The 13,919-nt window shown below is 36.1% G+C and overlaps 2 protein-coding genes across 2 annotated transcripts; one reads left to right on the top strand and one right to left on the bottom strand.

Annotated features, from left to right (window-relative positions):
* Positions 1-537: 537 nt before the first annotated feature.
* LOC125647600 (GDH/6PGL endoplasmic bifunctional protein-like) lies at positions 538-7,081 on the bottom strand. Its single transcript, XM_048874349.2, has 4 exons — positions 6,896-7,081; positions 3,082-3,743; positions 2,875-2,966; positions 538-2,553 (listed from the first exon to the last, which is right to left on the bottom strand). The coding sequence occupies exons 2-4, from the start codon at positions 3,732-3,734 to the stop codon at positions 941-943; spliced, it is 2,358 nt and encodes a 785-aa protein (XP_048730306.1). The 5' UTR covers positions 3,735-3,743; positions 6,896-7,081; the 3' UTR covers positions 538-940.
* LOC125647603 (isochorismatase domain-containing protein 2-like) lies at positions 7,082-13,864 on the top strand. The gene is made up of 4 exons (XM_048874354.2): positions 7,082-7,310; positions 7,431-7,541; positions 9,478-9,610; positions 13,297-13,864. The coding sequence occupies exons 1-4, from the start codon at positions 7,127-7,129 to the stop codon at positions 13,475-13,477; spliced, it is 609 nt and encodes a 202-aa protein (XP_048730311.1). The 5' UTR covers positions 7,082-7,126; the 3' UTR covers positions 13,478-13,864.
* The last annotated feature ends 55 nt before the right edge of the window (positions 13,865-13,919 follow it).

The following is a 13,919-nucleotide window of genomic DNA, read 5'->3' as shown; positions in this document are numbered from 1 at the left end:
TTTGCAGACTGGACCAGCTAGGATTACTAGGCTTAGCACTGGCCCTTGTCCTCTTGACTTCTAGTCACTATGGCAGGAATCAACATGACTAATTTAAGAAGTCTTCTGAATTAACCAATGTTTGGACTGGTTTTTCCTCATTCAATCTCTTCTCAGTACTGTTCTAAAGAGTCATACTGCTGGAATTTCCCACGATTTTGTACAGAATACCTGCACATGTATTCTAAGAAAAAAAAACCAGATGTCCTAACAGGACTAATACCTCCACAGGGTTCATCCATATTGGGGCATTAAGTTGAAATATTGTACAGCTGATGACCAGAAAGACACAATTTTGTTTTCTGACAAGTTACAGGCTATACAAATTCCTTCGACCTCAAATGCTATCAATATTTATGGTGTAATAAGGAGAAAATGCAAATCTGTCACAATACATTAAAGCTCTTTGATCATCAACTTAAATCTAATTTTAACTAGGTGAAACCAATTAATTGTTCCAATATACAGATGAATGGATGAAAAGACAAACATGGTGAAATCAACACATTCCCAAGCTTTGTTTATTGGGGAGGACAGTAGTAGGTTGTACAAAAATGTTATGCAAAAATGGCAATATGTTTCTCAAAATCAAACAAATTAATCTGAACATACACGGTGCCCAGGTGTACATCGAATACATCATTTCCACAAGTTTTGTAAAAAGTAAATGAACAAAATGTGTGTGGGATAGACAGACAGATAGAATGAAGCCAATACCACACACTAAAATCTGTGAGAATTGGCCATATACATGTAGTTTCTGAAGAGAAGTTGAAAATGTTTAAAAGTTGACAATGGATGATGCACAACAGATGACAATAGACAAACATGGGTCACATGAAACACTCAGTTGACCTAAACATGCACTGAATTTACTCATTTTTGTAAGTGTTCATTGGTTTTATTGACCAAACCATGCAGCATTATCAACATAAAATGTCATATTTCCAAACTGAGGATTCACACCCAGGATGGGGTAACTACTTTTCAACTTTCTTTCACTTCTACCGAGCGAGTCCACTATATCATGCTTACGATGTCCACTCACTATAACTGCAATATTTTTGGCCTTGTTGATGATGGAATACAGCAATGTCATTCTTTTCTGACCCGATTCAGTGGTTGTCATGTTCACTAGATGTTTCTCTTCTTCCAGCAATGCTGACTTTGGGAAAAGAGATGCAGTATGCCCATCTTGTCCGACACCCAGAATGACATAGTCCAGCTCCAGCTCTGGGATATGGTGGATTAGCTCTGCTATATAGGTTTCTTCACTCCCCTTTGAACAAAGTATACCCACTTTGTTTACAGGCATGGGGTGAATATTAGTGTATGGAATTTGAACATGTTGCAAAAGTTCCTCATCAATAGTTTTAAAGTTAGATTCTTGGTCATTGTAAGATACACACCTTTCATCCACTTGCCAAATATGGGTCCATTTCCATGGAAATTTAGGAAACCTTTTCAAAATTGTTCTGTACAGTTGGACAGAACTTGTTCCTCCTGATAAAGCTATATGAAATGCATCCTCTCTAGCAGCAAAATCTTTTGCAACCTTATTAACATTCTCAGCTAATGAGATATACAATTGTATTTCTGGTTTTACTTGCAACTTATGACCTAGAAAATGCGATGGAATGGCAGAAACTGACAACTTATCTTTTTCAAATAATTCCTCTTCAGCTAAACTGTATTTTGTGTCAGCATATTTTAAAACATTATCACTAAATTGAAAATTTAAAGAAATGTCATTGTTTTCAAAATAAGGCTTTGGATATTTATGTTTAGTTTTTTCTACAACTGGGCTCCATATATTCCATAAGTTTTCTAGACCTTCTGTTGTCACAAAACTCTTTTTATCTCCCAAGTATAGATCTTTAACAACTGTCACATAAGCATTTTCATCCTTCTTTGGAACAGAAAAGTAAAACTCGTTCAAACTTTGTCCAAAAACAAATGATTCCTGTGCTGTAACAACCATGTCTTCAAGTCCCTCTGGTAACTGAGGAGAAAACAAGTTCTTTGACACTAATATGCCTACAGTTGGTAAGCTTCCCGGATTAATTTGGAAGATGATTTGTTTAGCACTGTGTTGAGAGACATTGAAGGATTTACATCCACACACACACATTATGCTATCTTTGAATATGATTCTTATATAACTTGACCTTTCATCCAAGGCTTTTCCTGACATCAGGATAATGGGAACCCCATGCCATCTTGCAGAATCAATATTCAACAGAGCCGCAGCAAAGGTTGGAGTATATACAGACACAGACACATTTGAATTTTCTTGTTTTGCATGTTGTAAGTATTTTGAATATTGTCCAATCACAACTTGTTCTTCTTTTACCTCTTTCACTTGAATAAGTAACTTGTTCTTTTTCTTATTTGCTTCAGAGTCATTTTGCAAGTTCTTTGGCATCTCCATGGTCACCAAGGCCAGCAACTCTGTCAGATGATTTTGCATGACATCTCGGATCACCCCATACTTGTCATAGTATTCTATTCTACCTGCAAGATTGGCCTTCAAAATTAGTTGCCATTTATTACACATTAAATCATTCTACATCAAATAGCATGTTTGGTTACCAACATCATCAAAATGTGTAGTCACAGAATGTAGCTCTCTAGGAAAAAAATATCCAAATTTGATCCCCAGAGAGCTACAGGCCAGCCGCTACAATATGCAGCAGTTTAATGCTTTAACTCGTGCAGTAATTATATATTTTGTCACATCAAGTACATGTATATATGCATGTAGCATTCATTGTTACCTGCACTTGCAGGATATTCATCTAGCTTATCATAATTGTATGATGTTGCATGACTCACCTTTGATATCAATTGGCTCCTTCATCGCTATCTCAATTCTCTCTATATGCTCATTATTCAGAATTGGCTCCATCTTTTCAAAGTTCCTGTTTCTACAAAGATAATTATAATTGATCAAAAATGTATTAAAAAAAACAAAAACAAATTAACCTTTCCTGAAGAAAAAGTTCATTGTTTAACGAGAACAATAACCTGCAATCTACATACCTGAATGGTAGAACTTGTTTCACCACTGACTTTGCAAGATAGTGATCCACCCTGTAAATTTCCTCTTCATTAAAGTACTTGCCAATCTCTTTTGCCATTGAAAGTGCAGACTGCAGATCACTTCCGAATGGCTTCTCTAAAACTAATCTAGACCAAGATTGATTCAAGCTGAGCTTGCAGCACGATGACAGTTTACCGGCAACTGAGGAGTAGACATTTGGAGGAAGAGCTAAATAGAATATCCTCCCAAGTTTCTGGTTTGGATTTTTTTGTTCATTTGTTAAATTTAGTTTTCCAAAGGTTTCAAACTGGTCATCTGTCTTTAGTTGCACATACTTTACGAGCTGCCTGAATTCTGATAGTTTTACATCACACAAAGAGCCAATTTTTTCTTTGCAACTAACGTTATCCAAAATTTTGGACAGCTTTTTGGAACCCTCTTCTTGGAAATCTCTCGAAATTCCATAAAAAGAAAATGTCTTGTTTTCATTTTGTTCGTTGAGATAGAGTTGGAAAAAGCTCTGCCACAGATACTTTTTTGACAGGTCTCCAAGAGCCCCAAAGAGAACTACATCTGTATGCAATTCCAGACTTGAACAGTAACACACATTCACAATGCTCATCAGTAAGAAAAAAGTTGTTGTCAATTTCATCTTCTAAAGCTGAAAAAAGAGATGAGATTTTACATTTTTTGATATTATTTATTTTATGAATGAAGATTTGAGTACAAATTCTGTGGAATCATTTAAATTTGTGGGGCTCAATTTTCGTAGATTGTGGAGATTTTATAATTTTACTGTTTCATTGGGATGTGATTTTTGTGGATTGTGGAGATTTTACTGTTTCGTTGGGATGTGATTTTCGTGGATTGTGGAAATTTTACTGTTTCGTTGGGATGTGATTTTCGTAGATGTGAGATTTTACTGTTTTTGTTGGGATGTGATTTTTGTGAATTGTGGAGATTTTACTTTCATTGGGATGTAATTTTCTTGTGTTGTGGAGATTTTACCGTTTTCGTTGGAATGTGATTTTATGGATATGGTTTCTGTACATTGAAACATTAATATATAGATTGTGTATTTCATTGTGGTTTGAAATTCGTGGGATTATAGGGATATCCAAGAAATCTATGATAAGTGAACCCCCAAGAAATCTAATGACTCCACAGTGAGTTCAAGAAAATAGAAACCAATATTATAACTAACATACATGTACTGTTAAATAAGAAAATTTGACACAAATACATTTGTAACCAAATGCTGTCAATGAAAATAAGTCATAGCACAATTCATACACATTACATTTCTCTACAACACTTTTAGAGGCAAGGTCTGTTTCTGCATTGTCAGAAAAAAAAGTTTGATGACCTGTGAAATTCACAAGTCTGTATTGTACTGTGTGTGTACCGGTGGAGATCTGGCAAAGTCACACCTTAATCTAAACTTGTGAACTTATGTAGTTTATCATCCTAGTTTTGTGGTCCCCTAGCTCCAAAATACAGTGGAACATTTGGCCTAATGTTTAACAAAAAGCAATGTTGATGAAAGGCACGGTCTACATTTTGACATCATAATTCAACTGCGGCAATGGCGGATCTAAATTAGGAGTTTTGTGCAACAGAAAATAAAAAGCCCATTTTATCCGCATCTAGAAAATAGCAAATGCTCAAATCTATTTACCAGTTTCATGTCTGGTCATGCAAACAATGGTGACATTTTGAGGCATTTTTTTTTTTTATCAGTCACACAATTAATGACTTCAAAAGATTGGGAGTAGAAATAAGGAAAGTAGAGACAGTCTAGTGCATACAGTTCAGAACAAGTCGTCTAAGGTTGAGCAAGTCACAGTGAAGACAGCAGAAGGCAACGGAAATATCATAATAACTATAGTATACAAAGTCTTTCAACCACGTTCATGTATATGATTTTAATTATAATCGTTGATGTGCATGTCGGATATTTTAAAGTGATATGAAATTTAGCAAGAGCCTAATACAGGAAATTAACTGTTTATGATTTACATGTGACATAAAACCCTGGGAAAGAGCTAAAATTGGCTGTCTCTAATGAGTGCTGAGTCACGGCTGACCAATCCCATTCATGTACTGGGTATCTGGTAAATAAATATTGTTTAAACTGAACCTGATGAAAACCCTGAACATTACATATAATACATATGCACCTTGGGCGGAACAACCCGAACCATTCTTACAACATGAAGGACAATGACAGACGGCAGAGAAAACTGGAAACAACAGAGAAGGAAAAAGACCTTGGCGTATTGGTGGACAACAAACTGTCGTTTTATCAACATGTCAACAATGCTGTAGGGAAAACCAGCAGAGTATTGGGGGTCATTAAAAGAACATTTGCTACAAAGGCCAGCACAGTCATAAAAAAATTGTAAACAATGATGGTTTGTCCAACACTTGAGTATTGCAATGCACCTCAGATATAGTAGAACTTTAGCAAGTGATATCGACAAGTTAGAAAAGGTAGAGAGATGAGCAACGAAGCTATGCAACATCAAGAATCTTCCCTATGAGGAAAGGCTGCAACATCTTGAGTTACCATCCCTATACTACAGAAGGAAACGCGGCGACATAATCCAGGTGTACAAGATCTTGACTGGGAAAGACTGAATCAACAGCGAGAAGCTGAGCACTGTCAAACAAATGCTGGTATTACAAGCAGTACCTGACCAGACCCATGCATACAAGAAGCTTGGAGCGGGAGTTACAGGCCTAGTCTTTTTCCTGTAGAAGAGGTACATTTATCTAGGTATGTGTAGCTGTGCTCGCTCAAACAGTAGCACCATCAGCATATTATCCAAAATGGTATTGTTGTAATGAAACACATAACAATTCTTCATCTTCTTAATGTAGTGGTCAGCTGGGTTCGATCGCCGGTGGCCAGTTGGTAGAGCACCTGACTAGAAATTCAAGGGGCCTGGGTTCGAATCCTGGTCTGGTCCGTCACATTTTCTCTCTTCCTGTTACATTTGGTGCCGTAGACCAGCCACTGGAGCATGCAGGTGAAAATGCATGCCATGGGATTAAGATCCTGGGTTGATTGTCTTCAAGTGTGAAGACATTTAAAGAGGAAGAATGTAGCGGTCAGTCGGGTTCGATCGCCAGTGGCCAGTTAGCTCAGCTGGTAGAGCACCTGACTAGAGAATTCAGGGGGTCCGGGTTCAAATCCCGGTCTGGTCCGTCACATTTTCTCTCTTCCTGTTACATTTGGTGCCGTAGACCAGCCACTGGAGCATGCAGGTGAAAATGCATGCCAGGGGATTAAGATCCTGGGTTGATGTCTTCAAGTGTGAAGACATTTACGGAGGAAGAAATGTAGCGGTCAGCCGGGTTCGATCGCCGGTGGCCAGTTAGCTCAGCTGGTAGAGCACCTGACTAGAGAATTCAGGGGGTCCGGGTTCAAATCCCGGTCTGGTCCGTCGCATTTTCTCCCTTCCTGTTACCACAGGCACCTGAATTTTTATCAATAAGTCGCTCAATAAAGTCAAAGATTGAAAATCCTACCCCATCTGTATAAAAATACACAGGGGGGGGGGGGGATTTTTCAATCTTTGGCTTTATTGATCGACTTATTGATAGAAATGCAGGTGCCTAGCTATGCTGTTACACTTGTTGAACAAAGAATATCTAATGATTTTTGTAAGTTTATATGCAACTTCCATAGCATACAATATTTTGAAAGAATGTCTATACAATTTTGGAGGACTTTGGCCAATTCTGAGATTAAACAAGTTCAGCAAAAACAAGCTAGATCTATAGTATCATCTGATCATTAATGTTTACCTTTGTCGTTACCAGTTGTTTACTTTGGTTGCAATGCGTAACGAGTAGGTCCTATATTGTCACTAGAACCTCTGTTAGTCCGGACGCAGCTCACACACCGTACGTACTGCTGCTACATCCATGAACTGGAGATAACATACCGATATATTGCTAGTTGTCGGCGTAGGGCAAAGTAAAAGTAGATCTTTGTCACTTGGACGCTTGAGTACTCAAGGCCCGTAATAATTGAACATGGCTGCAAGACGGCTCGGCAAGGTGTCTCTGAAGAATACTGCATTACTGTTGTGTGACATGCAAGAGAAGTTTCGTGGAAATATAATGTATTATCCACAGATTATCGAGGTGGCCCGACGAATGTTGGATGGTGCCAATGCTCTTGACATGCCCGTGATTGTAACGGAGCAGTATCCCAAAGGTAGATAACCCGAGGTCAAATTCTGTGTTGAATAAAAAATTCAATTCAAAGATGAATATTTTCTCAATTTATTGCAAAATATTTAAGGTTATATGTTATTAATGCAGAACTTTTTCAAAGGGTTGGGGCATACGGTGTCCGAGTTAGACGTTAGCCAACTGAAAGTCTTTCCAAAAACCCATTTCTCAATGTTGATACCAGAGGTTGTGGATCATATCAAAACCTTGAAAGGTAAACCTTTTCCTTTAGTTATACCCGCACTTTGTTAAGAAAGTTCAGGTATATTGTTTTACTACCCTGGTCCATCCGTCTGCCACACTATCTTCTTCCTCAAACTCCTCTTTATTTAAGGTACGTGGCGTACATCCTCATAATATTATGACTTATCAACATTAATCAGGTCCAGTCCAAAGACTATTTCTACCTCAGGGATTTATCCAGCATTTAGTTGTTACTACCCATTTTATATTTAAGGGGAATTTTTAAGAATGTAGTCATGAGCTTCCAGGGGATGGGGGACATCCATGGAATATAATATCCACAGATTATAACAGCCATATAAAGTTATTGATTACTCATTTTATCTATATTGTAAGTCTGACAATTGTAGAGAATGACTTAGAATATCAAAAAAATGATATTTGTTGAAAATTTTAATACAATTTTGTGAAGTTTCTACAAATGGAAGGGGATTTTTTTATCTGTGGAAGGGGAAATATCCAATTGTTGCCAATTTAGGGGGAAAGGTACCTTTTACTGGTAGTAAAAACAACCTAGATAAATCCCTGTACCTACGTAGCTACTTATAGCTACCTAGGTATTTAAACTTACTCCAGGTAGCTATTTTTACCTACTTTTTCCTTTACTTGCATTTCGTGGCCAAATGCAGGAACGGCGCAATATGGTGTGTACCAAATTTCTTTATTCACTTACACTGACAATGAATACCACAAAAATATTGGACAAAAATTGCTTACTTTCTAACCTTTCAAATTTGCATCAATAACTATACACCCAGTTCCATTTTCTAGGAGCTTAAGGATCAAAGATACGTAATAAAAAGTCTAGAATGTCTTACAAATTCTCCACCCTCGTAAAGTATTCAAATTTACACTCTGAATTTTGCCATGCACATGCACAACATAATACATAAAATGACTGACCTGTTCGAAAGATGCGCCTTGATAATTATTTGTATTTTTAAAAACAGGTAAAAGTAGGTAGAAGTAGCAACTTTAAGTAGGTTTAAATACCTAGGTAGCTATTTATAGCTACATGGATAGAAATACTCTTTGGACTGGACCTGTTAATGGTTGAAAGTGGAACAACTGTATTAATTTGCACACAATATAGTTTGATTTAATTAATAACCAAAGAAAATATATGTGTTGCCACCTTTTTTAAGATGTCAGAGATACAAAAAACGGAAGTTAGTATAGGTCAACTTAAAAAAATGTTAGAAATTCAAGGAAAATGAAAAATCCCCAAAATCTTATCCCAACAATTTTCTAATTCACTCAGGTTTGAGAGCCTAATCACTATGACATCACCAGGGCTCAAAATTGACATATACCCATCAGTGCGTGACTGGTTAAAAGTCTGGTGGACTGACTGACATTTGTTTTAATCAGTCCGATGGGACTGGTCAATTTTCTAAAATGTCATTTTGAAAAACTTACTTATCGAATCTTAAACATGCCTTAGGCGTGGACATCAGGCAAACCTGATTAGTGTTGCAATATTGTCCGAGGCATATCGAGTTAAATCTCATTATTTTATAATTTTTATTTGAATAACATTAACGAAATATGTTTAATTATTTCTGGAAAACCCTGGTGGACTGGTAAACATTTTTGCGGACTTGTTGAAAATAAACCCGATCAGTCCAGCTGGACTGGTGACATAAACAGTTAGTTTCATGCCCTGCATCACAGCTTACTATAAGACGCAGGGTAGTTAATTGTAGAATATATGTCTTAGTTAGTAAAGCGAAGACAGTCACTATTGTGACTTGGAGTCTCTGATATAAGATATTTAACCACATGCTTATAGATATAATGTCCTGGCTATCTGGAAATAGTAAAGAGTGATTGGCTTGAGTACTTCAGAGTGCATTCCCGTATCTTGAAAATGATCATGTAATTCATATTTTGGCCATCCTTTCCAGATATCAACTCTGTGATGATATGTGGCATCGAAAACCATGTGTGTGTCCAGAACACAGTCCTCGACCTTTTAGAGGACAATTTCGATGTTCACATCGTTGCAGACGCCTGCTCATCTCGGTCAATGACAGACAGGTAAGTACGCGCTTTAGAAATTGTCCAACTCTGATCACTCAGGGACCTCACTGAAACAAGTTATCAGTCAGGGACTTCACTAAAACAAGTCATTTTCTAAAGTAACTCTGTAGGGATTTCCATAGACAGTTTCAGAGGGGTGTCCCACCCTGCTGCCTTTTGCCGCCACCCCTCTGCCTTTCCCAAATTCAAAACAAAAAAATTGTTGCCCTTTTGCGTTTGAAGACAACACAGAAATTTCCAAATTTGTACTCCAATTACAAACATTTGTTTCTTTTTTCAAGCTCGTTTATTTGCCAGTTGTGATCATAATCAGTATTTGACCAGGTAATTGAGCAGATCGTTAGTGATCACTTGTGTCTAATCCGATAATTGGAAGCATCTGATAATGGTAAACATCGGTAGAAACTGTCCAAGTATGGTATCATTTTCAAAAAAAGTTACTACTTCTGAGTACTTCAGTCTTGCATAATGCCTTCTGAGAAATGTCGTTTAAAACAGTATTATAATTTTCTCTTTAAAAATATTAAATCTTATTCTATTCCAGATATGTTTATGATAGATTTATATGAGGAAAAAATGCTCTTTCTAATTCTGAAAGGCATTCATTTACTGAAAACTGACACAAGATTAAGTTCTGAATATCGTGATCAGTTTTTCAATTTGAAAAAAAAAGGGGGTGACCGTTTTCTTTTCATCATTATATGCATTACCCTTTTGCTTATATGGTGAACCACTTAGAATTGGTACGACTGTTCAAGTGAACTTAGCTAGATGTTAAAACAAACATCCAGGGTTTGCCACACGCTCTTGTGTACCCCCATGAGTATGAGGGGGTAATTATGAACAGTTTGAGAAAAGCCATTTGAAACCCATGTGATTTCGTGGCATACCATTCCTTCGCTGCTTTTGTCACAAAAAAGATGTCAGTTTTATTATCAATTCATGTATTAATTCCCCGGCCATTTTGCACACAAAAGTACTTGAAAATTCATTTTTAAAACACGAACTCAAAGTATTCGTCTACGAAAATAACATTCTCAATATTATCTGGAAGATTGTTAAATTTCGTTTGATACGTCAAATGCTGTTAGGTATATCTATAATTAGGCTATTTAGCGTATGTAAATCAGATAAACAAGAGAGACAACTCAGTTTCGCAGAGATTGTGTGACAAGACTATTTTACCATATTAAAATGAAATTTATATATATATATATATATGGGTAGTATATATATTAATCCATATCAATCAACCATGATCCCGAAGTCAAACTGACTCTGTGCAAGATTTCAAAACAAGGCACAGAAATTCAGTTAAACTTTTGACATTTTTGTTGATCTTCCAATGAAAATTTTAGTGTTGGGGACTCGATCAACAGCTAACGAAAACAGGAGTTAAAATAACAACAATGTTTTAAAATGAAGAAAAATTACTGCATGTTATTTAGGTGTTGGAATAAAAACTGTCCTATTTTCAGTTCTATTTCAATGTAAAAGAACCAAATGAAAACAAGAAAATCATGCACAAGAGGAAAGGGAGACTATCAAAAGCAAAGCTCGTACACTGGTGTTTTATGCCCTGAACCACTCAAGGGTTCCCTTCTGCCCCTGTCTGAGGTACTAAATTTCTCTGCCCTTTTGAAGCTGCTGTGGGAATCACTACTCTGATCAGTCCGGGACCTCACTGAAACAAGTTATTTTTTAAGGTATTTTTGAAATCCACGTAATAAACTGGGAAGTGTGGTGGATTGAATTTATGACCTTTACTAATTAATGAAATTGCTGAGGTTTTGAAGTAAATTTGTGGGGAGAGTGCTGAAAAATGCATAAAAATAAAGTATAAATGAAGTGTAGTTTATTTCCATGTTTCTAGAAATAACCTGCCGTAAAATGGCTGAAATATTGCCAAAACAGTGCAAAACCATAATTAATCAATTTAGAAATAACAGTACTTACATTAAAAAAAAAAGTTTCAATGAAATATCTCTCTGAAGATTGTGTGTTTTCAATAATTAGCTGGGTTGCACAATGTGCATCCGGCTTATAGTATGGTGAATGGTGGGCAGGCTTCCCTCTAATAGTGCACCTACTTTGTGTAATCAACTCCTCTCACACCTCTAACTTGACATTCCTCAAATTTTGTACAATTGATTTGGATGCAATGAAGATGTGCATGTGATCAGACATTTTTCAAAAAATTTACATGTAGTTGCATGAACTTTTTTTTATAGATATTTTGTATAATCAACTCCTCTTACACCTCATCTTGACATTCCTCAAACTTTGTACATGTAAACGTATCTAATTCTTTCATCATTTCTGGTGTACTAATTCATAAATTGTAAATTTCAGGACTCCAGCACCGGTTGGGCCTTAGGGGTGGGGCAAAAATTTACCTTCTTCTCTACAACCACATGTGTAAGAAAAACTAAATGCATAGTGATGTAGAGCAGGAAGGCCTCTACCAAAATTGTAAATTTCATGATCTCCGGGGTTGGGATTCTGACCCCAGGATGGGGCCAAAATTATGTGTAAAACATTTAAATAATAATTTTTAAATAACATCTTTTATTGCTATTGAAACAAAATGGATATTTAGAAAGAAGAGGTAGTCGTTTTCCAAACTTGTGAATTTGATGATCCCAGGGGTGGGGGTTTTGGTATCAGGGTGGGGCCAAAATGGTCAGTTATTAAATTTGTAAACAATAGAATAATTTTTAACTTTTTGGTAACTACTATTCCAATTCTTTTCAAGTTTTTATGAAGCATCTGTGGGACAAGGAGAACATAAATTGTAAATTTCAGGACTCATGCACCCCTGGGGCCTTAGGGGTGAGGCAAAAACTGCCAAAAATATACTTTTTCGAAAATCTTCTCTACAACTGCATATCTTTAAGAAAGACTAAATGCATGGTGATATAGAGCAGGAAATCCTCTACTATACTGTAAATTTCATGATCCCTGGGGTAGAGGTTCTGACTCCATGGTGGGGCCAATCTTGGTATATATCGTATATACGTGCAAAACATGTAAATGATATCTACTTTAATACTATTAATACTAAATTGAAACTAAATGGATATTTAGAAAAAGTAGGTAGTCCTAATTTCATGATCCTATGGGGTAAGGGTTTGGTTTCAGGGTGGAACCAAAATTATTATAATGATTATTGTCTTTATCATTTGAGGGACTTCTTTAAGTTATACTGATACAGTATGAAAACTAAATGCATATTTAGGAAAAGCAGAAAAGAATGTACAAAAAATGGTGAATTTCGTAAACCAAGGGTTTGGACTTTAGTATGGATCCAAATTAGTGATATCATTTAATGATAATACATAATGATGTATAATCATTATGTAAAGCCTTTAATCAGTATATACATTTTGAGGACATTGAAGTTTTAAGAACACATCTTGTTGTTCACTGTTGCTGAATATTAGAATTTAGCCTAAATATTTTCAGAACAGGAATTTTTTTTGTAGATTTTTACCCCTTAGAGCTAGTGATTTTTTTAACTACAGTAGTACTCAGGTGACCAATAAGGCCTGTGGGCCTTTTAATAAATTCTCATTTCAATGAAATGCCTATACCTAGCCTTAACTTATGTGTATATTTTTTTCTGTGTTCTGCTATACAGTAAAACTATACATATCAAGTCAACAATTGCTTTGATACTGCAGGATGTATGCCTTTCAACGGATGAAGGATGCTGGAGCTTACATGACAACCAGTGAAAGTATGCTGCTAGCATTGGTGGGCGGGGCTTCACATCCAAGATTCAAACAAGTCCAGAAAATCATCATGACGTCAGCCCCCGATACTGGCCTCCTGACCACCATCAAAGGGGAAACTGCTGTGTGATTTGAATGATTTTGTGTTTGATATCTAATGAGAAGTGAAGTGCCATTGTGATTCTAAATACACATTGATTCATATTTAGTTTCATTTATTGTGATATGGTGCATTTTATTGTGATATTAGATATAGTATTACATGTATCTTGAAAACTGGAGATGACATGAAATTTATATGATTTGATACTGATATTTTGATCAGAAGGAATTGTTGTATTAAACTGTAGGTGCTCTCTGAACATGTATTAATGATTGATATAGAAAATTGCACTTTGGATGTTAAGTAAATGCTGGTCAGGATGGATTTTTACACTAAATGAATCAGGATTTCTAGTGTAAAGCCAGAAGTGGAATAATTTTCTTTTTTATCAAAAATAAAAAGAATGATATTTAACATTGTATTTGTATTACATTTTTACTGAACCTCATTTGGTGTGTGAACTTTTCTC

Source organism: Ostrea edulis, chromosome 6, assembly GCF_947568905.1.
Source record: "Ostrea edulis chromosome 6, xbOstEdul1.1, whole genome shotgun sequence".
Classification (NCBI taxonomy): Eukaryota; Metazoa; Mollusca; class Bivalvia; order Ostreida; family Ostreidae; genus Ostrea; species Ostrea edulis.
The sequence above is the reverse complement of the archived record's forward strand: the minus strand, read 5'-3'. Positions and strand labels throughout refer to the sequence as shown.

Excerpts from the sequence above, each read along its gene's own strand:
- LOC125647600 (XM_048874349.2), bottom strand. The coding sequence starts at position 3,734 with ATGAAATTGACAACAACTTTTTTCTTACTGATGAGCATTGTGAATGTG. Across the intron at positions 2,967-3,081 it reads AAACAAGTTCTACCATTCAG|AAACAGGAACTTTGAAAAGA; the intron begins GTATGTAGATTG and ends TTATCTTTGTAG. Across the intron at positions 2,554-2,874 it reads GGAGCCAATTGATATCAAAG|GTAGAATAGAATACTATGAC; the intron begins GTGAGTCATGCA and ends CCAATCTTGCAG.
- LOC125647603 (XM_048874354.2), top strand. The coding sequence starts at position 7,127 with ATGGCTGCAAGACGGCTCGGCAAGGTGTCTCTGAAGAATACTGCATTA. Across the intron at positions 7,311-7,430 it reads AACGGAGCAGTATCCCAAAG|GGTTGGGGCATACGGTGTCC; the intron begins GTAGATAACCCG and ends ACTTTTTCAAAG. Across the intron at positions 7,542-9,477 it reads TCATATCAAAACCTTGAAAG|ATATCAACTCTGTGATGATA; the intron begins GTAAACCTTTTC and ends CATCCTTTCCAG.